This window comes from Parus major, chromosome 1, assembly GCF_001522545.3.
Source record: "Parus major isolate Abel chromosome 1, Parus_major1.1, whole genome shotgun sequence".
Lineage (NCBI taxonomy): Eukaryota > Metazoa > Chordata > Aves > Passeriformes > Paridae > Parus > Parus major.
The window spans coordinates 72,394,807-72,422,589 of NC_031768.1; the positions used below are offsets into that span (position 1 = coordinate 72,394,807).

The window sequence follows — 27,783 nt, forward strand, 5'->3', positions numbered from 1 at the left end:
GCTCAAAAACCAGTATACTCCTTCCTACCTATAGCTGCTAAATAAGAAACTACCATCAATCCTTTGGTGGTGGTCTTTTTTTCTAGCATTTTTTACAGTAAGGGGTTTTGTGTTTCTTACATACCCATTACTCTGCATTTAACAGAAAATGGAAACATGCTTTTCTATTTTTACCTGGTATTGTTATTTGCTTCTGCAACCCCTTCAAAGTCAGTTCTATTTGTACAGATAGCATAGATTCTTACAGGTTTCCCTTGGAACCCTCTTTTTAGTATGTAAAATGACCATCTTTTACTTCTTGTCCTTCAACTAACTGATTCAAAAAGGTCATGACAAATTGGAGAAATAGTGCAGAACTAAAGAAAAAATAGATAAGAGAAACAAAAATGATAACAGCAATAAAAACATACAGGGACAGACTAAAGAAATTGTAATTGTTTAATCTGCAAAAGAGAAAGAGAGCATTATCATGTTCAATTACATAAAAAGCAGCTGCAGAGAGTAAGAGAATACATCACTTTCCATATATTCTTGGCACAAGACAAAAGAAATATTTCATTTAAATTACTTACAAGTCTTATCAGACACTTGAAGAAAAAATGTTAATGGTAGTAACTGTTGAGTACGGATGAGGTCTCTTTGGGAAATTGTGAATATATTAATTGGCATCTGATAAGAATGATTTGTGCAGCTCATCCTGCCTCTGGGAACAGCAATAAAATAGGTAACCTCTCAAGGTCTTTTCCTTCTACAACACTACCAAAACTAATTCATTTCTCTGATTTGTCCAGCTCCAGGCAATTAAAGCACTTTATCAAGATTGTCACAGACTCATCACACATTACTCTTGTAGAAAGAAGGCTAAATAACAGACAGGCCATTAGCCACTTACTTGATTTCACTGATAGGTACCTTCCTCTGAGCCAGCTGTTCCACCATGCCTTTTTCTTCTGAAGGAAGCAATACCAACAAAGCTTCACCACCTTCTTTGTACCTGATCAGAAGGAAAAAAAAAATAAAACAAAAAACCTCAAGGAAACATGAAAAAATGACAGTTTTTACTGATGTTTTCAATAGCCAATGAGAATTTACTTTCGATTCCTTATAAGCAGTCCAAAGAACAGACAAAACCTCTCGCTTAACAAAGGGAAAAGAAGAGGCAAATCAGTTAAGCAACTTGCCAATACCCCTACTTAAGCTGATTTTAAAACTACACCTAGACTTCTATACATCTGGGGCTAAGACATGGATTCAGACCAGTGAATCTTTTCTTCCCTAGGTTTGACTTAGTGGCAAACAAATGGCACTTGATCAAAGTGTACTTTGATTACAGTACTAGAACATCCAGCTACTTGCATTCACCATTTGCCAGCAGGTAAGGTTTAACACTTGGTAAAAACTGATTCTGCTTGCACATCCGGCAAGCCAAAGACAGGGAAAGGCTATGGAAGGGTAAATGCCTTGGTCTCAAATAACTCCTTCTTACACTGTTCAGTAAAGGCTAACAGCTCACAGTGACATCCCTAAAGAAAAGCATGAAAACAGGAGCTCTTTCATTTACAGAAGCAGTTTCCAGGTGTAAAAGAAAAGATACAATTAGACTGATCCCCTGTAAGAACACATCTAGCATTCACTCTTCAGTGCACTTAACAGCTGTATCAAATGTAGATGAGCTGGTAATTACTCAAGATACATGGTTAGCAAAGACATTAAAAAGTCAGCTAATTTATGCTTAAAGCATCTTCTTGATAATTTTCTTTTAGTGCAAGAAAATATCAGTTCCTGCCTTTGGCACCCTTTTGCTTCAGGACCTTCAAGTAGGAAAAAGCAGCCATTATCATCAGTAAACAAACAACATGATGGGTTTAAGTTCCACTGAAGAAGTGGGCGATAATGAACTTGTGTGCACTAAGTCTGTATCTACTGTAGCACATATACTGTTTCCTTGCTTATATTTACTAATACTTCTTAAGAGTACAGATTGATAGGAAAATACTGCACAGTCCTTCATTACAAAGAAAAAAAATTCCAACTGAATTTCAGAAATATGCCAGAATTGGACAGAATCCATCTTACAACCAACTGATGACAGCAATATGTAGGACAAAGCAAAACAAGATTAGTTGCTCTGTAGAGCAGCTTTAAACTCTCTTCTTTATAGAGGCCAGGCAGCGCAGAAGGATGTTCTCAGGCACACCAAACGAGAATCATACTATTAACTGATAAAAATCATTTCTAGTGGAATACAGGGAGCCCACATTTCTCAAAGGATAAACAGTTATCACTTGGCAAAAACAGTACTGCAGAATTGTTTGAAAACTATAAACACTATCTGTCACAGCACAGTAAGCAATGCAAGTAGCAACAAAATCTGCAGTTAAAACAGTCTGACAGCTTTTATTACATCTTTCTGCTTTCATTTGATGAATTTGAAAAATCACAACAAAATGCTCTTGGATGCCTAGGAATTTTTTTTCCCCCCAATGCTATATACGGTGGGTTTGGATACCAACTTCAGAAGATAATCGACAAATGTCTAGCCAATGTTTTCATCATAAAATTTTAAGCTTTACATTCTAGAGTTTGAAATTTTACATGGAAATAAAATTAATACAAGAGAAGAATCTGTTACATGCCAACATCATGTGAATTTACTGATTATACATGGATTGATAGGAGTATTTTGGTACTGTACAAAAACTATACTGATTTAAATCCATTTCATAAGTAGACCTAAAATGTTCTTAATACAAAAAGAACACCTTGTACAATCTTTCTAAAATATGTTCTAAAACAATACATATGTTTTGCTTAAGGCAATTTATTATCTTTACCAAGCATGTTGTCACTGCTGACCAAACAGCCCATGAATGTTTGCACCCTATATACAATAATTAAGGTTGGGAATAACTTGCTTACATAGACCAAGTGCACCTTTTACAAAAGTTCTATATATTTCAGCTTGTATTTAAAAATTACAAATGTTTTATCTGCAAGGTGGTGCCTGTCGGACACTGCCACTACCTGAACAAGCAATGAAATCCTGGAAAGCCACTTAACCTTAGAGGACTTTGCATTTTATTGTAAAAATTGATGATCATACTACCAAGACAGCCAATTATTCATCAAAAGAACTTGAGCTCTCAGAGCACCGTTGGAAAGAAGGATGAAAATATTCTCTTTTATCTACCAGACAGGAAGACAGAGATAATATTGCTGCCAATACCAGTCTCACCAATTTAGAGTACAGAATAACACAGCTCTCCTTTTCTCTCCAAAAAATCAAAGGAAAGGACTCCAACAAGAGCTACATGAATGATATGGTACCTACAAAAAATGTCTGTTAAATCCCTTAATAATCTTTGTCATTTGTCAAGAAAAGTCTTGATTATACTACATAAACCCATACAAATGATGTTTTCAGATTTGTTAAAGTCAGCCAAAGGCATGGATTTGTGTAGTTTTGTTACTTGTAGTATTTCTTACCCTAGAGTGCCTGGCTTGAATTATTAAATTGTTTCTTTATCATATCCCTTTTATTCAGTGTGCAAAACACTGTGAAAGGCCGGTGTCATAGAAATCACAGAAGAAATACTCATCAGTGGCCAGGGAGTGCAGATGGCTTTTGTGGCTTCTACAAGCCACAAAACCAGAATCTGCCATGATACAGGAAAAGTCATTCTATGCTGGTTTTGTTTTTATAGATTTCCAGCAGTATCCACTAGGTCAGTCTGAAACAGGATGCAGGATCAGATAAACTCCTCACCCTTAAAATTTTATTATGTGTTATTAGTGCTAAACTCATTGTTTGCTGAGTCATTAACTGCTTCGGAATGTAAAAATCCTAAAGACACATTCCACAGGTAATTCACCAAAAAAGTCAAACAACTATCTCAGTGTTTACATTAAGTCTTCCAAAGCCTTTATGTAGACAAAGTAGTACTACAGCTAAGTAAAGAAACAATCACATGAAAATATACATAAAGAGAGGTTCAAGCACCTATACTTTCTCATTTTTTGCCACCTATTAAGAAAAAGAAAAGCAACACAGAAATATTTCTCAGAACTATGCCTTCAGAAATTCTAAAGGACTGAAAGACATCTGGTAACTACTGATGCAGTGCAATCCTTTTCCTTACATGTTTTGGAAACATTCTTTTTTAAATGCCAATAGTTTAAAAACATTTGAAGTTAAGGAGGAACACTATTTGCCCATTTTATACCATAATTGTGACTTAACTAAAACAAACATTTGAATAACAACATTGTCCTTCAGAGCTAAACACGAAAATTAAAGCATCACAGAATTGATAAAGCTAAAACCCAAACTATATTAAATACCATCTGGGAAGGTTTGTTCAGCGGACATTTAGTTTAAAAAAGCAAAATGCAGACTATAAAAATGGAGTTTTAGTTGGCTAGAGTACTATCTTATTTCTCAAAAAAACAAAAAACAAACCAACCTCATAACATGCTAATCAGAAAAATATGGTGTTAATTTCAAGAGAAGAGGCTTCAATGGAAAGTTTAAGTTTTCCAAAGAGTTCCCTTTACATATTTCATACTAAAAGCTTCCATACTGGCAATCTTAGGAAAGGACAAGCTACTAAAAACTGGTATAAACAGTAACAAGAACAGTTAGATCTGCTCAAAATTCGTTTCCATTACAATGCCTAAAACATAGGTGAAAATAACATCCCTTATTATCCTACAGGAATAAAGTTCTCCACTAAAGCAAACAAAGGAACATCTCTAATTATTTTCAGCACACATATAAAATCTTTAAACCTTTACAGACGATAAAGCAGTGAAGAAACAACCTTGGTTACTGCAGTTTTTCAGCAGGATGACTACTTCTGCAGATGAGACAATATTAGAAGCTCTCTTTATTCTTGCTGACTGCAGCCTTCAAGTTGTCCATCATCGCCAAAATCAAACATCTGTCCTAAAATGCTAATTTAGTCTGATGATTTATTATTCAATAAGTATGCACTTTGACTCTGCTGAAGAAAAGAAAACTAAAAACTTGAAAGTAATCAAACTTTCTTGGACTGTGTAGTTATTGATGATATCCTGTCATCTCCTCAAGATGATCAAGAAACCAGAGAGGGGACTCATCTTTGCACTGTGATCTTAACCATCTCTAAGGGTACAAGATGCAATTTATTCCAAGTCCATGGACAATTGCATCTTACTTGCAGAAAGTCTTTGTGGAAAAAAAATCACTTCTAGTTCATATCTGCCTTATTCTCTAGAGTCTGCAGATTTCAATATTTTTGAAAAAGGCAAACAACTTCTCTGCAACTCAATCACGACTTACAAGCAGGAAGCTGTGAAAATCATCATTAGTGCTATAAAGCAAAGGGTTATATTTACAGTGACTGCAGTTGAGAAAAAGAAAGATGACTACAATCAAGAGCAAGTGCCAAAGGCAGACAAAAAGGAAGTGGGATAAATTACTTAGGACAATGTGGTAGTAGCTAATTACAAGTAGAGAAAAATGGTTTAAAAATGTTCAGAACACCATTTCCTTAGCAAAGAAACATGAAGTGTTGCCAAATAGCTTCACTTGATTAAAAAAAAAAAAAACCCACTAAAATTAAGAGGATAGTTTATGCACCATGACAGAATCTATCTTAAACTTCTGCTAAAAATTACCCTGAGCCAACAGCTGGTATCAAACATGAAGAAATAGAATGGCAACAGTCCAGTGAAGACAGGATGAGTTAAAAATGCTTTCATGCAGGCCAAATAGACATTCAATTGTTGCCTAATTTTAACCTATCTTAACCCATCCTTGATCAGATCCAGTCAACAACTGTATATACCCCTAGGCAATACTATTAAAGCAAACAACATTACCATTACCACAAAGGCAATAAATGAAAGAATACTGTGGTTGTTAATCAATTCCACCTGGCCATGCAGCTAGAGTTAAGCTTGTTCTGCCTACATTCAGAGCACTTCTACATCCTACATTTTAACTTATGGTTCAGTCCAATGGACCACATTTTAACTGTCAGTGACATACAAGCTGTGGTCATAACAAAATAAAATAGGAATGGGAACCATCTCATGATGGTTATCGGGCACCCGTGTTCTGCTGTAAAAGCAAATATCCAGTAGGAAAAAAGTTATGGAAAGGAAACTGTAAGGATGAGGTGGATGGATATGCAGACCTTATAGGAAATGTTATACAGGTTGTTTCAAACAGATGTATTACAACATGTTTCCCTAACATTTGTATTTCAGAAGACATAAGTTGATGCCAAATTTCCAGTGTTAAAGGCAGTATATTTCTGCTTTGTTTGGCAAGAAAAAATAATCTATTTTAAAAACTGGTAAAGGAGAAAACTGAGATGATGAGATAATCATAAAATTTGGGGGAGAAGGGTCACAGATATAAAGATACTTGCACAACAGTTTCCTGAAGTGGAATATCTCCCATTACAGAAAATGCAATATACAGGAAGTGATAATGTTTTCTAAGGTATTTACCACACATAACCGTACGTGTAATTTTTTTTTATACTTTGGACATCATACATTCACCACCATACTAAAAAAAAAAAAGTATTTTGTGTTTTTTTTTTAAATCTGTAACTTGAATGGGATTTTACTGGGTTGACTTCATTAAAGATCTAATTTTAGCCTAACTGGGCCAGCATGGATAGCATCAACATATGCTGTCATCTCATCTGTCAAAAGACATAGAAGGAAGTAAGGTATCACTGCAAAACCTGTGAGCTTAAATCAAAGCCCATTCCCAAAAGTATTGCGTTCCAAGCCAACAAGCCGCCTTCAGATACTTTATTGTTGCAGAAACTCTCCACAGTAAATCCTTTCAGAGAAAGGAAATGAGGCACCAGGGAAGTCAGATCAACTGTTCAACTACCTCTTTTTGACTCAGATCAAATCTGGAGATTCACCAGAAGCAAGCAATAGACTGCTCTCCTGTAAACATTAAGGTCAGTAAGTTAGGAATTCGGAATAATATTAAAACCAATCCAAATAAATGTACTTGATTTTGCATGTGCACGATGATACACTCACTATAGTTACGTATTTTCACTCTTCTTCTGATGGACCCTTTGTTCATCATACATACTTGCAAAACCATAAATACAAAAATATTGAATAATTACTTCCCCTGTGAAGCCAAGCTATTCACTATGTACAGCAATCATTTATTCACTACACACTGTTCACACCCTTCACAGAACAGAAATAATCTGGACTACTTGATTTTGCAAAACTGATGTTCTTTAAGTCTTTGCACATAATCTTGTTTCTATAAAGAATCAAGAACCAGATTTCATCACATGGAAAAACTGGTGAGCAAAATACAAAAAACAACACAGACTCCTTTCTAGACAATCATCCCAGAGCAAAGATTTGCCCCTGCAAAGACTGAAAGAAATGGCAGTGAATTATTTGCTAATAACCTAACAATGATATTTAATATAAGATGGATTAGGGAAAAAAGTTAGAGTGAGTCAAGTTACTATTTCTAGCAAGTAATTTATATTTAATTTTTAAACTGTTTCCAGTTTGTTTTTTTAATAACTACAGTAGTGAGGGAAAAAAAAATTCAATTGATGCAGGAATTTGTCTGTGTTGCACTTTTTTCTGTAATGGAACAATATAAAACATCTATAAAAATATATCCAAAACATATGAGAATGGATAGTTTTATTCTGAGCAGATCTTTTTCAATCTGATACACATCACAAATAAATCTGTTCACCCATACACTATCCTTTAACAAAGAGAAATTAATATCCATATCTACCCCTAAGGGCTTCCACAGAAGTAGAGTAATTCATATTTTGTTTTAAAATTCAACCATTAAATTTGACTATATAAGCTACTATTTCTAAACATATTTCTTAAACAAAGTATCAGTTTTAGGTCTCCAATATCAGGGTAAATTTAGGCAAAACTTTATTTCCAATCATCCTACCTTCTGGGCCTTGAGACATAATGAGAACTGGTGAAATCTAAGTTTCAAACCAAGAAAACATTCTTTTTCCAGGCAGGAATAGAAAGAGTTTTATTTACCATTTATCATAACTTTTACACTGCCAGGTTTCTTTCATAATAAGGTGATTTGCTATTCTGTTTTTTTAAATGACAAGTAAGCACAGAAAATGAATGCATATTGGAATTTCTTTCCCATCAACATGATCAATGGCCTCTTTTTGTAATATGCATTTCTGTTTAAAACAACAAATCTGTAGCAAGATATCTGTTTGCACTGCAATCTGAAACTGTGCTGTACCATCTACAGCAAGTCTTACCAAAGCAGCCCAATAAAAATTACACAAGACCTGAAAGTGTCTTGACTATTCACAACTGGCTGGCAACAGACAGCCCATGTTCACTGCTGAGTCCTCAACTCAACCAGGAAAAATAGCTTCTTCCAATGAGTTGTGAACAGTTTGACAGCCCACAGAGCATTTAAAAAACAAAACGTGAACCAGCTTCATTTTTTGGTTTTGCTTTAGACCACTTCCAATGCTTTGTTCACTTCCATTTCTCCATTGCATAGACCATAGCTCGGTGTTCCCAAAAAATTATCAGTAAATTTTGATATGAAGTCAGAGATTGATTCAGTTTATTTTTTCTTTACCACTGACCATTCAATATCCTTTTTCTGTCTGGGAAGTAGCCCATTTACATCTGCTGGTGAGTTCAGAGAATCATCTGGATTCTACTCTTACTACAGAACCATAATCCCCTACATTCAGTCACACTGCATGAGTGTCCCTGCTTGCCAGTCTTGGTCACATGAAATAATAGACATTACTGGTTCTTGTGGCTCACCAATCTTATCAAGCTAGTCTTTGAATAAACTGATTTCAAAAGGCCTTGGGAGGTTGTTGACTCCTCCAGCCTACACTGGAAGCAATCCATTCCCCACAGCAGCTGTGTCCACTCTGCTGAGCTAAAATACACGTGCTTATTTATTTTGTTATTCCAGCTTACAGCACAGCTTCAGGTCAGCAGGTAATAACCTTGGCCACTTAATCGTTCAGCACACAGGAATATTCCTACCACTCCATTAGGAAGAGAATTCTAGCAGATAACACAGTGCCGGTCAGTACAACTGCAGCATCAGAGGCCACTACCAAGAATGTAAGTAGGATACAGTGTTTAATTTTAGAGAATTTAATAAAGTAAATTCCAAGTTAGATGCAGTGTCAACAATGTCTTGTGACCTCCACTGGCAGCTATTTTTACTTGAGTTAGGATGATGACTTGACTGCAGTATTATATGAGATGGTCTTAATACAGCATTTATTTTTAAACAACATTAAAAGTGCTTGAGTTGGCCTTAAAATAAAAATAGGAAAATAATCAAAACAAGTCCTGATTATTCAGGACCCAAGATACATATTCCTGAAATACTGTTCCAAATTTAAAAAATAAATAAAAATCAAGCTTCCACCATAGAAAAAGGTGGAAGCTATTAAGTCGTTCCATTTTGAAATGTTTTATTGCCACATTAGTCTCAAGGTGTATTAGTCTCACTTTCACACATATAATGTGCAATTACTTAAGGAGAGCCCCAAAGAGCATTAATGAGCTACAAAGCTTACACTACAAGACAGAGTAAGATCATTCTACAACCTGCTCCTTTCACCTGTCCATAATTTGACAGATGTATGTGTTCTCCAATATTCACAAAGAATTAAAATACACATTCTTCTTAAAAGTCTTCAGTCATACCTCTTAGGGTCTAAGCATCATACCAGTCGCTATAAAGATGGCAGGTAACAGAATATTCTGCTTTGGGAAGATGCAACTTTATTACTCCATTTGTTGTCAGAAATACAATTTACTAAAATAAAAGAAGCATGCCTGTATGCACACTATGCTTAATGACAACAACAAAATTACAATTACTTTCCTAAGTCATTGTAAGCACCTAAGAAACCTAACCAGCTAGGCTGGATTAAATACCATCAGAAGTCTGAGCCAGTCAGACCCAAATCTTATACAGCTCTGGATATATCACAGGTAAAAACTGCAGAACAAAAATATTTATTTTAACATTTTAGTGTCAGTGTCTTTAAAAAAAGACTTATGACAGAAAAATCACTAAACTCAAGCAGCAGTTTTTAATAGTTGCTTCTGAAGCAAAAAAAAGAAAAAAAAAAGAAAAAAAAAAGAAAAAAATTAAACATTAAGTGGAGGGATGAATGTAATGCCAGGAAAGAAAGAAATTAATTACTGAGACTTGCCAGGATATAGGTACATCCAAAATTGAAGGTATTTATGCATGAATAAAAAGATAAAATAAACTTTTTGGCATCCTGTCTCACCAATGCAATCATGACTGGATGAAAAATATCCCTATACACATTTTTCATGCCATACCACTTAGACATTATGTTTGGAAAAACAGTTGGGGAAAAAAGTGAGCATCAGGGTGCTTCAAAAATTATTATCTTCTGCTGTCCCCTAGTGGCACTGTAACTTGTTTCACAAAATTCATCAAAGAACACTTTCAACTGTAGGCTTCATATTTTACAGAACAGAAGGCATCAATAGAAATTAAAAGCCAGAAGAAGTTATTTTTGCCGGCAATTGCTACAAGCAGCTTTTATTTAGAGTTTTTGAAACTAAATCCCACAGGAAACACTAATCTAGTGTTTTAAACAACTGACTTTTCTAAGAAATTGTATGGCAAAAATTACACCAAAGGTATTTATTGGATTGACCATGATATTCTCAGTATTTCAGAAATTCTGTCAGTGAACTATTTAAGTCTTTGAAAATAACTGGAAGAAACAGCTTCCAGTCATTCCAATTGTAGCATACCTTTCAAGTTTATTAAAAAAAAAAAAAAAAACACACTCAGTATATGTCAATTCTACTATAAAGTAAAAGCATTACTGGACTACACCCAGATTTTCTTGATCTTACTTTACCATAATTTAAAAACGCAGGAGCTGCAATTTATGTTCTTCAGCGGGGTAAAATGCAAATGAAATGTTTCTTAGGGAACACAGTGGCCTTATCCACCTAAAACTAAACTGTTACCTCTTGTTTTAGATCAAGCTTTGCAAAATTTTAAGACATGTGGTCATGACATGACTGTTAGTCAAAAGTTTTCCAGCTGCTTCCCCAACATAATTTCTCTCCTTTCATATTTACTTTCGTATCACAAAATAATTTGACTTCAAAAGTAAACAGTATTTGGCATCCCAGTTTTAATTACAGTTTAACACAGCATCTTAATTAGATGAGATATTTAATTTAGTTTTCATTCTGTGCAATTATATTTTCATAACCCATGAAAATTTGAATTATCTCTAACCTCATTAATGAGGACTACTAAATTGCAGTTCAGTTCATTTTCATCAAGTTTCTAGAAGAAACACAAGTTTCTCATGCGAACTGTAGCTATTGAAAACAAGTGGAGCTTCCTACTCAACACTCAGATTTCAACAAGAAGTACATTCTAATTACCCACATCAAAAACTGCATTAGCATATTTACATATTGCACAGTATTTACTTTAAATTATTAGACACTTCCCATGTTTCATTTATTTCAAATATTTATTTCATGCTTTTTAAGTTTCTTAAACAAACTTCCTTTCAGGACTGTTTTACCTTAAGGATGGAGACAGCCATGTTTCTTCAAAATGAATGCCCAGTATAGGCAGAAAACTTACTCATCTTTATATCAGATTAGGAAAAATGAAGCTTCTCCTACAGAAGGAATTTACTTTCACTATCAGTCAACACCCTCCAGCTCACACAACTTGCTCAGATCTACTTCTGGTTTCTGTAAGGTCTCTTTCTACTGAAAAATTCACATAGAAGGAAATGTAATCTACATCCAGCAAGGCATCCAGCACAGCCCACAGCCAGTGAGACAGACACTGCCCCAATTTTCTGTCTGAATCTGTCCCTGGAGCAATCACAGAAGGCTGTACTTAAGAGGCCACTGAAGACAGACCCTAAAGGTTGCCAGGCTAAAGTCCTTTCAGTGTGACATTTGAATAAGAGCATTATGACAAAGGGAAGTTGTTTGTCTTTGCACCTCTTTGGAGCTGCTTCCCCATGCTAAACTTATTCACAATTGCTCTTCTCAGCTCCTAATGAGGACTGGGAAAAGGCCTGAGGATTACAACTCCAGGGAGTGCATTAACTGAGAGACAGGACTCAGAAAAAGCACCTAAACACTGTATCCTAAACATTGCCAATTACATCGTGCCAAATACATTGTTTTCCTTCCATCATAACAGTGTGCCATAAAGACAAGATTACGAGCTGCCTGTGGAAGCCACACAGGACTAAAATAAAAAGAAAGACAAAAAAAGAAAATATTACAGAATTATAGGCAAGCCTATATGCTTTTCTCTCAATTGGTATGCATAAGATTACATCTAAATTTTGAATTAGCAAAATAGCTACATGTTTTATCTAATTATATACAACATTCACTGGCTTTGTTCACTGACAGGTTTCTTTCAAAGTCATTTAAAAATGTATCATTCCCTACTACTGTAGAAAAATGGAGACCAGAGAGACAGAATGGGGCAGAAATGTTACCAATTACAATGAAAACATGGCTAAAACAACTACATTTTGAAAGAGTGCTGAAAGTGTACTCTCATTGTACAGTGACCAAAATTTAAAGCCTTCTGATCCAGAAACACAGATCTCAAATTCTTATGGTGTTGAAATCTTATTCTAAGCAACTGCTCTGTCATTAGGTTTGACAACTGCCTATATTGCAAGCTCTACTACAAAAAAATTAAATTAGAGACAAGATATAATGCTAGGTCTTGCATTTCATCCTTCAGATAATTGCATGAGGTTTTTGATCTCCTGAATTATATGCAGTAACAGTTTCTGTTTCACTTAAAAACCTACTTCAGAGATGAAGGAGCTGGTTTTCAACAGTGTATCTTCCATCATAAAGGGCTTAGCCACAAATATTTTAACCAAAGCTATGCTTAGGAATATAATTCCACAAAAGACTAAGAAAATTAAAAATTTAACCTGTAATTAACATTTGATTCCTTCCTCCCAAAGTAAAATAAGGAAGAAATATTTCCATTCTTTTGAAGAGTCTTCAATGACACAAAGAAATTGGATCCACGGTCTAAAATCTTATTTATCTATAAATGTCAGTGGCAAAACAAGCTTTTCCACCCACAAACACACTCAACTCATCCTTTGAGGTAATCCTGCCATGGGAAAAAGCTTTTCTATTTTCTCACTATTCATCTTCCTTAATCAGATGGAACCATCAGGGATATTTTTGTCTGCTGTAACAAGTCTCTGAAGTTCTCTAAGAAATTATGAAGTTAAATCATTACTCTTAACTAATCATAAGGGTCTTTTAGTGATAACAGCCTTTTTCTTTATAATTTATATATTAATTTTTTTCAAGTGTGTCTTTAGCCAATGATCTGTCCCTACAGTGATGTCATTTTAAACATTAAAATATTAATGAAAAGTGAAAACAAACCTGGCTGTTCTTCCCACTCTGTGGATATATGTGTTTGCATCTTCTGGACAATCAAACTGAATGACCCAATTCACTGCTGGAAAATCTGTGTAATGAAAATATACATCAAATAAGTTCACTGGACTCAAAACCCTCCTATTCAAGAGCATTAATTCCTGTAAGAACCAACACTTGGACCCATTTACAGACATTAGGTGCAACTTCTGAAATAAAAATGAAATTAGTTGCATGCATTAGCATACATAAACAATCATTCTCTTCATCAAAGAAAGTTAAATTAATTGTGTGTTCATTTCCTAAATTATGACAGTGCAAAGAATTCAACATAATTTCACACTTGACAAGAATAGACATGCTTTCTGTCGCACAGATGATAAAACACCCTATGGTTAACAATTACGTAACAATATCTGACCTACTTTTCACCCTCACTGTTAATATCCTCCATCACTGGGGTCTGAAGTTAGCTGTGGTCAGACTGCATCACTTCAGCTGTCACATAAATACCACAGCCCCCTCAAAGATGGGAGGGGGTGACCAAACCTGACAAAAGTCAACCTTGACTGTGAATGGTATTAATAATAAGCATTTTCTAACTGCTGCACTTCACTCAGCAGCAGCATGCTTTGAACTGAAGTGCTACTTCCAAACCAAATCTGCAGCTACATTGTATTCCAGAATTATACCCACACTCTAATCCAAACTAACCATACCCAAATTAGATTGTCACTGGTGAGATTTCAGCAGTATAGAAGGTATGAGAACTAGTTTTCATTCCTGACTTCACTTTTGAGAGCACCTTCTTTCTTTTTGTAACATAGTGACAAAATCTCACATTTTGCACAATAGTTTGCTATCTCAAAGAATGACTGGACTCCTGAAAAGTCCTGTGTTGTACTTAAATGCCTCCAAGAACTAAAAGAAAAAACAAGTATCTTTTTACCCGCATTTATTTTTCTGTCTCCTTATCGATGCAGTCCTACAATGCCACTCGTATAACAGACCTTAAAATTTCAGGTTTTCATTTCCACATACCAGTAGGTTAGCAATTTTTCATATCCTTTGGAATAACCCACAGGATACAGGCATATCAGAAATACTTAAAACTGCTAGAATCTTGCCTTACAGCATATAGTAAACAAATACATCACTGTTACCATACCACACATGTTTCTCTGGGATAAAAAGAAAAGGTAAGAACAGATGAAGCAGGCCTCTTCAGTAAAGGGACAGCAGAACACTAAGAAGCATCTCTATTTTGAGCTCCTAAGCAAACTACAGCTTCATTTTTCAAAAATTGGGTCGGTCTTCAGAGTATAAAGTCTGATAAAGCCTCAACAGGTTTAGGTGTTGCTTCTGTGGGTACCTACCCAGGCCACGAGCTGCAATATCTGTAGCGAAAAGCACTGCTGCCTTTTTCCGAACAAAACAAGTGTAGACTTCCATTCTCTTCATCTGCTGCTGCTTGCCATGGAGTGCCAGGACAGGAAGACCAGGCTGAAGCTTACAAAACACTCTGAACAGATACTGAACCTACCCAACAAATCAGGGGGGAAAAGAATTACCATCCACTGTTAAACATGTTAACAACATATACATTACAGATAACAACTGACATGGCACATCAAATTAAAAATTTCTCCACATCAGAGAAAAGAGATGTTGAGACCTTGTTATACAACCAGGTACTAAAAGACAAAAGCAACTGTGGCAAAAGATGGTGATGCCTTTTGATAGCATCTCCTAAAGGAAACCAGAGTAGGTAACATCAAGAACTTAGGACATGAGTACTTAGGCTGTATGTGAAGGACCAACGTATGAAGTCCATCAGAAGCACTTCTTTTAGACAGTACTGGAGGTGTTTATACTTGCAACTCAAATCAGTCTACAGTTGAGGTTTACTATTTCAAGTTTCAACAGGTTCTCTTATAAAATAGCCTGTTTACTCTTACCTATAGTACCCATGATGCAGCATTTTTTTACAGCAGGCAGCTATCTAGCACCTTTTTAAGACAGTAGTTACATAAACTGTGTATACTGCAGGAACAGCTGCAGCTCTGAGAATTTCTGTACAACTAATCCAACCACTTCAGTGTACTCAAAAAAATACTGCAACTTCTTGCACAAGTGAAAGAATTGCAATGAATATTTAGTAGGTCATTGTAAAATGGTCTATTATTGTAGAATACCAGCAAGCAATACCTGCACTGTAAAATACTTGATACGTGCAGTAGTTATAGGTACAAATACCTGTGTCAAACACATGCAAATACCTACAACAGAATGGTCCCAAGACACTGATACAAGCAGGTATTTGAAGGATTACTTGCTAAGTAAGAAAAACCTTGGCCTGTACTATTTCATAATCACACCTTCTCAAACATGTAGATTTAAAAGCTTGTAAGGAAAGCAACTATAATTACTGAAATACTTTGTAAGCTAACTATGAAGCATATCAAAAGGGCCTCACTGACACCAACTTTTAGCATTCATTTTTAACAGCATTTTAACAAAAATGGCTGAGAACCCTCAGGTCTCCAGAACCTTCTTGCATTGAGCCTGGGTCACTGAACTGCCTCGAAGCCAGGCCCTGAATGACATGCAGCAGTAGGTGATGTTTTGTCCACAATCTCACCTCTCTGATGCATTGACATCTATATGAATATCTTCATTCTATTAGTTTCAAAATTCTGGGGCAGGAGGAGGGACAAAAACATACCTCTTTACAGCTTGCAAAAAACACAATGCTCTTCTTTTTCAAATGAGTTCTCAGGAAAGAGTATAACATGTTTACTTTTTGCTGAAGCTCACAGACAACATAGTTCTGATCCAAAGTTGCTGGGGTACTAAAGAAGAAATAAAAACAACAAAGAAAACCACACCAAAAAGGTACACTTAGATAAATCATAGAAATGTCTCACTTTTCTTTTAAGCCAAGAATGTCTAAGCCAAGAATACATACTCAGAAAAAGGAGAAAAGTAATCAGGCTGAAAAGCTCTCCCACTTTGAGAAACAAGTCTTAGCAGCTTCATTTGAAAGCTACATCAATTCCCTTATTAAAAGCCAGTGGGAAGGGACAGATGACTTTTGACGTTACTTCTAAATACATTTACTTCCAGCGAGGCAAACGCTTTCCATGTCTAAGCAGCGACATTCAAATTGCCTTGACTTAGAATGCAATTTTGTCTATTAGTCCTATTAAAGCATCAGTTGTGCTTAAGGCAATGTCAAAGCAGAGTCTAATCACACACAAAAAGAGAGCACTGATGTACTTCTACTGATTATACTGAGATGCAAAGTGACTTTCTAAAGCTCTGAATTGTCATCTGAACTCACATTTCTGTTCTTAAAAGCAGAAATGAAACAACAACAAAAAAATTCCTTGGGATATTTTCCCTTGAAACACATCTAAATGCTCATCTCTTACAGCCCCTCTACTTCACCCTAAATAGACCGTGGGTATTCAAAATTACTTTTCTAAAGGTGGACACTTGGGAGGATGAAATTACAGGAGACTCCTCCAGTTTTTATTCTGTTACTTAATTTGAATTAGGCCACAGCACTTTTTGCTTTCTAAGTCCTTCAGAAGAAATTGCTTTTATAAGGCAACAACCTAAGGCAGTAAATTCTGAAACAAATTAATACTTCCCTTTTTGTAATTTGGTTTGTTATCTAATTGCATTCTCCCATATATTTTAAAAAATTAAATGCATTTTAAAGTCGACTTCACCTAACGTGGGAGATCTGTGAAACAGATAGCTGCCAGAATGAAGGCAACATATAAGGCATTCTCTTCTGCTAAGATGGTATTAACAACACTCCTTTCTGACAATCATGTTTAAGATGTCTTTGATAGTACTACTGATTAAAGAAAGGTATTTGCAGTACAGTACAGAGATAATCAAATCAAATAGTGAAAACTTCTTCAAGATACAATGTGGTTCTGCCATGAATTTTCCTGATGATTTCTTGTTTGCCCCCAGGAAAGCCATTTTTATCTCTGTGCTTCACCTTTCTCCTGCACTTTACATATGGAAATAAATGCATATTTCACAGAGGAGCAGAAAAAGAATCATCCATGCTCATAAGTAATTTGACACTCAGATGAACGAACCCACAGAAATGCAAAATTTGGATTTTGCATTCTTCATTTGGACTTCAAAAGAAAATTATGTGCCAAAAAGCAATGTTCATTTAATGATACATTAAACTTTTTGAGCATAGTACACCACATATTTCCCCTCCAGCAAGGGCCACCCATCCTACTTCAAACTGTAGGGCAGGACCAATTTATTTTATGCACACAGGGCCAGAGACCTAAACACACACACAAAATGCAACACATCAGGAAGCCACGTGAACTAACACCACATTCTTTCATCTGAGTACCTAATACTGAATACACAAGCAAGATTTTCATTCTGCACTTTCCCAAGAGGAAAGCACGTCCTTAGAAAGCCAGATTTCTAAACTGCACACAGACAAACTGTATTTGTGGTGGTTTTGCACAGTAAGCACACACATGCAGGAGGCAAGGAACAACAAAAAATAAGTTATTCAGAACCGAGTGCTGCAAGTCCCAGGATGCTGGAATTAATCCACTCTGCAGCTTCCTCCTGAGGAAAAAAATTTCCTGAGAAGCTGCCTGAGGAGTCAAGACAAGCACAGGTTCAGCCTCCCTGTAGTGATTCAGTCAGAATTAGTTCCCTCATATTTGGAAATTCCTTGCTTTCAGGAAGGCACACAGCAGGATCAGATACTGATCCAGTGATGGATGTACAACTCAACCTCTGATTCAGGGAACTGTCAGAAAAGCAGTTAAATGGGATCACTATCTACTCCCCAGAAAAAAAAATAAAAAAATAAAAAAAATCCCTACATACCTGAATTTGGCTTTCTCATGAACCCAAACATATTCTGGATCTTTCAGACTCAGCCGTGCAAGATCCTTCACAGATTTTGTTTGTGTTGCAGAAAAAAGCAAGGTCTGGCGTTTCTTAGGCAGATTTTCTATGATTGCATTCATTGTATCAGCAAACCCCATGTCTAGAATTCTGTCAGCTTCATCAAGAACTGGATTGAAAGATAAATTTGAGAAAAAACTGGTTTTAGATTTAGTTATTAAAAAACTCTACATTAAATCCATATAGCACAAAGTTCTATCCGTACTTAAAATGCAGAGATTAAATTAACTACTGTACATGACAGGAATCTCTTTAGATATCTCTGTATTTCATAAAATATGTTTTTAAAAATACCTGCAACAGAAATTAGAGCATTTCCCATAATCTGTGCACTACAGCCCACAATTTCACATGCAGAAGCAAAAAGATCAGCATCTCAAGTAAACAGTTTGGCAATTTACAAAGACTCCCTGTCCTATTACTGAAATAAATGCACAGAATGTAAAAATAGTGTTGTAGTATTTGTGACAGAGCAAAACATTCTCCTGTACCTAAGCTGAATTTACCATTGAAATAAAGGGTATAAACCAAGTAGCACAGAGACAAAGCTTTAAAAAAGCCTATATTTAATGCAATTCTTGTCTAACTGCCATGAACTGCACTAAGTGTAGCAAGCATAATTTCACATTTTATCAGCTTCATTAGCTTCTTAATTGCTTCTAAGTTCCTCAAGCTATGCTAAAGATTAGCAGCAAGCAAACCTTTTCATTACAGCAAAAATCTTCGTTCAGCTTGGAAGGATGAAAACAATGTTAACAATGCAAACAAAAGAACAAAAGGAGCAGAAATCTGTCTTAAAACACAAAGAAAAATGTTTTCTAGAACTGGTGCAAAATACACACACTGCAGTGTATATCATATATAGCTAGTTGATTATCATGTCAGGAAAGGCACAAGAGCCATAGCCAGAAAGGTAAGCTCAGCATTAGTAAAGACAAATGTAAAAGACGACATGGGGCACTACACTGGGGTTTGGGTTCCTTTCCAAATCCCCCACTTGCTCTTATCATCCTAAGGAAGGCATGCTCAGCAACTGCTTCAGAGAAAGTACACACAAGAAAGGGGTTTTGCTGTTTTTTAATTTAATTTGAACATGTGCAAGTTTAAATGCCATTTCATCTACATATCATGACAAGAATAAACATTTATGCAAGGAAGTGCTGAACACAATTATGACCTGCTACAATATATTCCCAAGTACTTTCAAGTACATAAAAAACTTACTCAACATTTGTAGATCAGATGCATAGAAATAGGAAGTTTCATCCATGTGTTGTAAAAGCCGTCCAGGAGTGCAAATTAGCATATTTATGTGATGGATTCTTTCAGACTCTTCTTTCAGATCCTGAAATGGAGTTAATCCATCTTAGCTCTAGTTCTTCAGACTAGAAGTCCAATACCAGAGACAGTCAGGCCAGTTTAACATTAACAGCTTTTAGAAATAATAGTCAAGGAACAGCCTTTCCTCTTCCCACAGATGTGTCACCTTTTCTTCAGCATGCTCACACCTATGGCTTGAGGAAAAAGTATTTCAGACTAATCTAAATTAACAGGATCATCCTGGAAGACTTGACAGGAAGGTCCATTCCATGGACACCGAAAATATTTAAAATATGCTTCAAAAAGTTTCACAAGACACAGAATACACACAAGAAAATTAGTGGGTCACTGATAGGTTCCCATTAACTACACTCCTCCTTGAATTTCTGAGCCCAGGAAAGCACTCAGCTATGCTTCCCCAGAGCAAACTGCAAGAGAGGACACACACCTTTCCTCCAATGATAAGGCCAGCTGAGAATTCATGGTTCTTCCCCACTTTACGCAGAACCTTGAAGGTTTGATACGCCAGCTCCCGGGTAGGCGATATTATCAAAACCCCCAGGCCATCAGCTGAAGTCCACTGTTGGCGATACAGGAGTTCCAAAGCCTGAAGGAAATTACCATGTTATCACCACAAAAATCTCAGAAGGAAAATGTGCAATAAATTGGTAACAAAAAGTGTCATTTAAAAAATAAAAAGACAAAGCCACATTAAATAATGACATGAAGAAACATCAGTGCACATTTTACATGGTTTGATGATATATGAATTCTAACTAATGGTAATGATACTTGCTGTTAGCAAAATTCTCCAGTACCAACCTATGACAGACAGTACTGGGTGAAAAATCATAAACACTTCACTGCACTATTAATCCTACTCTGCCAAATTCTGGAAATTAGGCCATTTATATGATAACAGGAATCAACGCAGAAAAATATGAGAAATTTCCCTGCTCAAAAGGTTTTGTGGGAACCAGGAACAGAACATGCACCTGAAGAACGTTAATTATTGAAGCTTTAATTCTGGCTTATAGACTTGAAGCAGTATTATCCACACACTACATACAGAGCATTCCAACTAAAGCTGCCATACAGCTCACACCAGGATTATTCCTCCTCTTATGAATTCATATTGCAGAAACATTGTATTAGTCAGCAAATCCTAACACAAGGGCTTTACAGGTATGAATATCTGAAGCCTTCTGAAATACTGACATCTAGTAAGCATATTTGCACAATTAATTTTTTTCCATTCCTCAGCTCTTCAGCATCTTTCATGGTCCTCTACTCTAAAACTGTTTAAAATGAGGTTTGTAAAACAAAGTACTTCTACTCTTAAATAGAGCAATCTCACTTGTTTCTCAAATTCAGAAGACTTTTGAAGCCACCTACATTTTTTTTTATTCTCTACTAATAAGATTTTTTTTTAAAGTAGCATAAAGCATAAATCTTTAATAGAGAGGGTATTCAAAGAACCCACTACTGTGCTCACAGTTTCTGACATAATAGACTCCAAAGAAACTTATGCTTACAAAAATGCAAGTAATGTTTAACACAGAGTAACTTCATAAAAAGAACATTTATCCCCTTTGGGGTTTGCATCCACTTATTTGTGCACTTTAAGCACATGTCTCAATTATACTTTCAAATTGAAGAACTGAAATGCAGATCATGATATTTTGAGTAAAACTGTCAGACATATACATTCATGACAGAAAAACAAAGCACTTCCTAAATCACACAGGGTCCACTAATGTAAGGATCAAGATGAAACTTAAGTTGCAGAATATTCCTAGCACAAAAACTACACTCCTTTCAGAAGCTCAAGCATCTTTATTCAATTCCTAAGTATCTTGGCTATCCTGAAACACTCAGATCAGATGAATTTTTACTGTTCTCTCAGGATCTACTAATGTAAGCTGACATCAGTATTTCACAGATAACTTGGCTTGAGTAGAAAGTTGTATATTACTTACTGGAACAATAAAAGCCAATGTTTTGCCCGATCCAGTCTTTGCAGCTCCAAGTACATCTTTACCTTGTAAAGCCAAACCTATGGTTTGCCTCTGTATCTCTGTTACCACACGATACTGAGCTTCCTGCAGTCCTAATATTTGCAGGGTGGGAAGAGAAGAGAAAGTGTGGAAGGGGAAGAGAACAAAAAAAATAAGAAAGAGAAAAAAAATATTCAATTTTGTCTGGCCCATGATGCATTGCTCTGTTTAGAAAATGTTGTACATGGCAATACTAACCTAAAACTTAGTTTAAAGGGAAAAAAAAGTTCAGATGCAGATAAACAATGTATTCCCTTTTACTTATATTATTTTCCAAAGGAAAGTTCTATACTCACCTTTAAGGGTTTTCTTTGACAACGGAAAATCTGAAAATCTTTGGATTTCACTTGCATTTATCTGAAACAAAAAAATTTTAATCAATGCTTACAATCCAACCGTAAGAGAGGAATGGAATAGCATTCTACAAGTTGGTGTTAACATAAACATGGAGCAGTTCAGTATGATTCAAATTAGCTAGTCGGGCAACCTGTACTAGTTTGACCTAATCTAAACCCCTGGCTTACCATAAACTATTCAGCAAGTAATGATATACTTGAACAACGCAGGCAAATAGCACAATTTAAAGCTCAGACCATCATGAAAACATAGAGAAATTCAAACTGAAGAGGACCTCAGAAGGCCCCTGGTCTCCAACTTGCTAGAGCCCAGATGTCCTCTTCAGATCCGTGTTTTCTGATCCCAGCAGGGATCTACTGGGAATATACACTCATCCTCGCTGCAGGCTGTATTTGGGCACCCAGAGCTGCAGCAATATTACATCTATCTGACTGGGAAAAGAAGAGTTCACCTATGTCCTGAAGCTTACCAGATTCACCAACCTATAGCACTCAGTATATTTAATTTTTTAGAGTTGTCCTACAGGGTTAAAAAAAAAAATATTAAAAATTAGTTCATTGTCCTGACACCTACTAACTTAGCTTTCTGTATGCACCCAGATTTGAGAGTTGTTAATTACACACACACACACACACACACAGAGAGTCCCCAACAAAATGTGTTTGAGTCCATGAGTTTGCTCAATGATTTACACAGACGAGGTGTCAAGTAGAGCTCTTGGGGGAAAATTAATTATTTTCAAGGCTGTTCTAGCAGATGTGAAGAGCTTTCACTGGCAAAGTTCACAACTAACAGTAGCAAGACAAAAAAATCCAAGAAAAAAGAGACTACTGTATTTATAAAGCCTGAAAAAGAAGGTAGACTATACAGCTTTGAATGCATGCTGACTAAAATCCATAAACTGAGATTTCTAAATGTCAAACTTGGACCTTTCAACTCATGCCTTTCTAACAGACATTGTTTATCTCCCACAAACTGCTGAACAAAAATCTCCCAAATCAGGGACCAAGCAAAACAGTCTTCAGACCTTCCTGACATCTCGTGTTAACAATTCCAGAGAAGGCTTCAGATAAAGAGCTACTGAGCTGTCAGATCAGCCTTCTATCTCCTTAAGTACCAAGCCTTTTACAGGCTCTGCCTCTTATAGAAAACTGAGAAGTTATAGCTGATTAAAGTACCTAAATCGCAACAGCACTCTCATCAAGACAAGTAACTTAATACATTAATTTAATCTCTATAAATAAAAGGTAAAAACAGGTAAAAGGCAATAACGGTCTTATTAAAACCTGGTTTTGATACATTTCAAGGCAAAGCTCTTCCAAGGCAGATTTCAAGCTTTCACTGTGTCCTAACAGAGCAATAAAACTTTTGCCAAACATTATTTTGGAGGAGGGAAAGAATCCTACCAGAATCACCATAAATAAAGGTCTTTTTTTTACTTTCATAAATTGGAATTCTTGACAAGTACTTCCAAATTCAGTTGGTAATTCCCAGTTTTACTATTTTGCATGCTAAATATTTACAAATATTATATAATATGATATACAAATTATCATTGATGCATACAGTTTCTGGTTAATTTCAGCCAAGAGACTATCTGAACAGAAAAACAATAGGCCTACAGGAGGGAAAAGTATTTTACTAACATCAAAAAAAATTCATGCAATCGATTATGTGCAACCAAAGGGACAGATTTTAACAGATCAGTGATACATCAAATGGGCTATTGCAGCAATCTGAAATTGTTCTAAATAATTAAAGTATTTCAGTAGTCAACTTCTTTTTAACTCGAGATGACTCAGTAAGAACAGATGCATTAATCAAAAAAGAAGACAAATATTGTTCCACTCTTCTACCTCAAACTTCTCTAAATCAATTTAAAAATTATTACATGCATAAGCCTAGCTTGTTCAAGGAACGAACAAGTTAAAAAAGGGAGAACATTACTAAAAGAGCATGGAATGTTGGGAAAAAATGTCACAAAGCTTCCTGTATTACTTCTCCGCCCTACAGACTTCCAGGAGCTGAATAATGTTGTGCTGTACTACCCTTAAAGTTTGAAGGTATGGGTATGTTTTTTAAGTCATGTCCAAATTGAAGGCATAGGAAGGACTGATGTCTGAGGTAGATCTTCTGATAGTCCTATTCCACACCTACATGCACCAGTGGAAAACACCACCAACTTCTACTTGGTTTGTTTCCCTGTCCAAAGTTACTACCTCTGCTCATCTGCTGGGAACCTGTAACTGTGATCTCTCTAATCACCTCCATGTGAGAGCAGCCAGCTCATTTCAAATACTTCAAATGCTATTCTGATCTAACTCAACTAATTTGACACTGAGCAGACTAGAAAGGATTTTTCACAAACAGCTCCCCAGCACACCAGTTAGGCTGTTAATGCTTTTCATCAGCACAACTGCTGGGAAAAGACCATGTCCATCAGTGGCCTGACAGTCAGGCAACAAAGTCACTGAATGAACAGAAAACAGCTCAGCTATGAACATATAACACACAAAATGGTCACATGATATGGACACAGTGAAACTAAATTTCTCATTTTCCATCTATGCTGCCACACACTTGCCATCACATGTCAACAAATGGAAAAAAATATTCCAGTAGCGAAGTATAGTGGTTGAATCTTAATTATTAATTTTGTCTTGTTTATCCACCACAGTCATTCTCACACACGAAATTATGGACAGGAGGATCATCATGCATCCATCAGCCACTCTACCACTGTTCCATGCACACTAAACTTAATCTAACCCACGCACAGCCTGTGTGCCAGAGACCCCAGGCACTGCTCTTCAGAGAGGAGCTTACCTCCTTCCCTCTCTACTTCCCTTGTCCCAAAGGGATCTGCATCATGCAGAACTCACTGGAGGCCCCTGAAGATCCAAGCACATGGCACTTCTTCACAATTCCCACTCCCACTTTAACTAGATCCAGGGTAATACAGAAGAAACACTGGAGACCAGTGGAAAACTTTGTCAGGGACCAGGAAAGAATATCTGAAGGACTGAACACAAGAAGTTAGGTGGACATTCAGCCCACCTGTATGTTCACAGGCAAGAGAATCCTGCAGCAAAGGGACAGCAAAACCCCAGCAGAGGTGAGACCAAAAGTGCCCAGAATTATACTAATACAAGCATATGTTTACCCTTTCTTAATTCTGATGCAAACATGCCTGAACATAACTAGCCTCTTTTCTTCAACATCTAAAACCACAGACAAACACAACCTTCCACTATCCAATCCCCACCTATGCTGCCCCAAGCTGCACAGTAAAACAGAACTGTCACCCATGCCCAGAAACAGATGCATGTGCAGACACAGTGAAATGGAAACATCCATAAACATTCACATAGCCAAGGCTAGGAGTAGAGGAACATGCCATTTGCTTTCAAGCAGCAAAGCAAATCATCCAGTAAAGCTGAAGAATACTAACTTGCTGAATCTTAACTAATGGAGCTAACAGGACCTCTTTATGGTAATGGATGTGTTTCTTCTATACCTCTTGTCATTACTTTCTGCTCAATCAAATTACAACCACCAAAAAATCATTACCACCAGCTGTGCCGAGTGCTGCATAACCAAGTACAACTGTCCTGAAAATTCAGCAAAAGTCGGCAGGAGGCAGAGCAGCACCACAGGCAGCACACATCTAACCCGTTATTCACAATTACAGTGTTTTCCCCTGATCAGTGTGATTCCAAAGCCGACCATCTCCCGCAGGAATTCAAGGGGATCTGAGTGACAAAACCAACACCACTCACTTCAGGTCTCGCACTCCAATACCTATTTCCTGACTTAAGGCTAAACACATTCATTCATACTGATGGTTCGCTTGTCGGGCGTCTTCTATGGAGACAAACGTGTTCTATCTCCACCTACATTGCCTGGTGAGAAGGGCCAAGTGTCCCTGGTTACAACCTTTCCCAGCACCTGTTTCAGCCTCCTCCTCCTCCTCGCTGCCCTCCTGACCACGAACTCCCCCGCCCGAGGGTCCCCCTGCCCCCGGCTCCACAGCCCGTCCAGTCACCTCCACCAAAGCGGCTACTGGCCCCTCCTCTTCTGCCTAGGGAAAAAGGACACAGCATCATCTCTACCTCGTGAAAGCCCTCTGCCCGCCACAGAGCAGTGCCACCCAACACACCTCCTGCCTACAGGCACCACCAGCAGCCCTGCCAAACAGGGGGGCTCCCCACTACTGCCCAGGACCCGCACACAGACACCATCCCTCCTCCTCCCAGTTCTATCCACACACACGCCACACGAGGAGAGGAGCCGCTTGCTCCCAGACCGCCGTGCCCGCCCGCCCCGCACAGCCCCTCGCTCCCCGGCCCGGCCGCACCTCGGGGTAGCGCTGCACCAGGCGGCCGATGTTCTCCCGCTCCACCTGCCACTCGGGCCGCTTCCTCTCCTTGCGCTGCAGCCGCAGCCTCTTCGTCCGCCGGGTGTATTTCTTCTTCCACCGCTCGAAGCTGCGCACGGGGTCCATGGTGGCCTCCGTGGCCGCGCCGCCGCCGGACCGGCCCATGCTGTCGGGCCCCGCGAGGCTGGCGCACGGCCGGGGCGGGGCGGGCGCAGGCGGAGCGCGTCACTCGGGCCGCGCCGCCGCCAGGCCCCGCCCGGCCCGGCCCGCGCTCCGCCGGAGCTGAAAGGTGCTGCGGGTGTCGGAGGGAAGTCGGGGTGTCTGGAGTACAGGCCAGGAAAATGAGTTCGTGCCGCATCAAGGAAAATACACTGTGATAGATTATAAAACGGAAAGGGAAAAAAAAATATTAAGCCTTAATAGAAAAGGGGTATGTGGTTAGTGAGGGCATAAATTTTGTCCTCAGCAATGGGGTGGTGTGGGGGAATCACAGAATGGATTCGGTTGGAAAAGGCCTTAAAGATTACCCAGTTCCAGCCCCTCTGCCGTGGGCAGGGGCACCGCTTGCTACACCAGGTTGTTCAAAGCCCCATCCAGCCTGGCCTTGGACACTCCAGGGATGGGGCATCCACAGCTTCTCTGGGCAGCCTGTTCCCATGCCTCACCACGCACACAGTGAAGAATTTCTTCCTAATATCTAATCTAAAACTGCCCTCTTTTAGTTTTAATCCATTCCACCTTGAGTTCTTTCCTTGTTTTTGTTCTTGCCCCGTGGAGAGCACTATCTGCTCATTGTGGAAAGTCCCTCTCCAGCCTACTTCTAGGCCCCCTACCAGGTACTCAAAGGCTGCAATTAGGCCACCCCAAAGCCTTCTCTTTTCCAGGCTGAACAATCCCAGTTCTATCAGCCTTTCTTTACAGGAGAGCTTCTCACTCCCTCTAAACACCCTGGTGTGCCCCCTCTGTACTAACTCCAGCAGGTCCCCATCCTCCCTGTGCTGGGACCCCAGAGCTGCTGCAGCCCTGCAGGTGGGGTCTGAGCAGAGCAGAGCAGAGGGGCAGAATCACCCAACAGCACCACCAAGTCCTTCTCAGCATGGCTGCTCTCCATCTGTTTGCCTGTGTTCATACCCGGAGCTGCCCAGACCCATGTGGAGCACCTTGCACTTGGCGCACTTAATCCTCATTAAAATCCCACAGGCCCAGTTCTCA

At 37.8% G+C, this 27,783-nt stretch overlaps 1 protein-coding gene across 1 annotated transcript in view; it reads right to left on the minus strand.

Annotated features, from left to right (window-relative positions):
- Window positions 1–26,773, minus strand: part of DDX10 (DEAD-box helicase 10) — a 158,887-nt gene extending 132,114 nt beyond the window's left edge. Inside the window, exons 1-10 of the mRNA XM_015640809.1 lie at window positions 26,551–26,773; window positions 22,133–22,193; window positions 21,759–21,889; window positions 20,228–20,386; window positions 19,684–19,804; window positions 18,379–18,568; window positions 16,214–16,340; window positions 14,865–15,027; window positions 13,495–13,579; window positions 893–994 (exon numbers count right to left, since the gene is read on the minus strand). Coding sequence (XP_015496295.1) covers window positions 893–994; window positions 13,495–13,579; window positions 14,865–15,027; window positions 16,214–16,340; window positions 18,379–18,568; window positions 19,684–19,804; window positions 20,228–20,386; window positions 21,759–21,889; window positions 22,133–22,193; window positions 26,551–26,736 — 1,325 coding nt within the window. The 5' untranslated portion in view covers window positions 26,737–26,773. The remainder of the gene's footprint in view (window positions 1–892; window positions 995–13,494; window positions 13,580–14,864; window positions 15,028–16,213; window positions 16,341–18,378; window positions 18,569–19,683; window positions 19,805–20,227; window positions 20,387–21,758; window positions 21,890–22,132; window positions 22,194–26,550) is intronic.
- Between the last annotated feature and the right edge of the window lie 1,010 nt (window positions 26,774–27,783).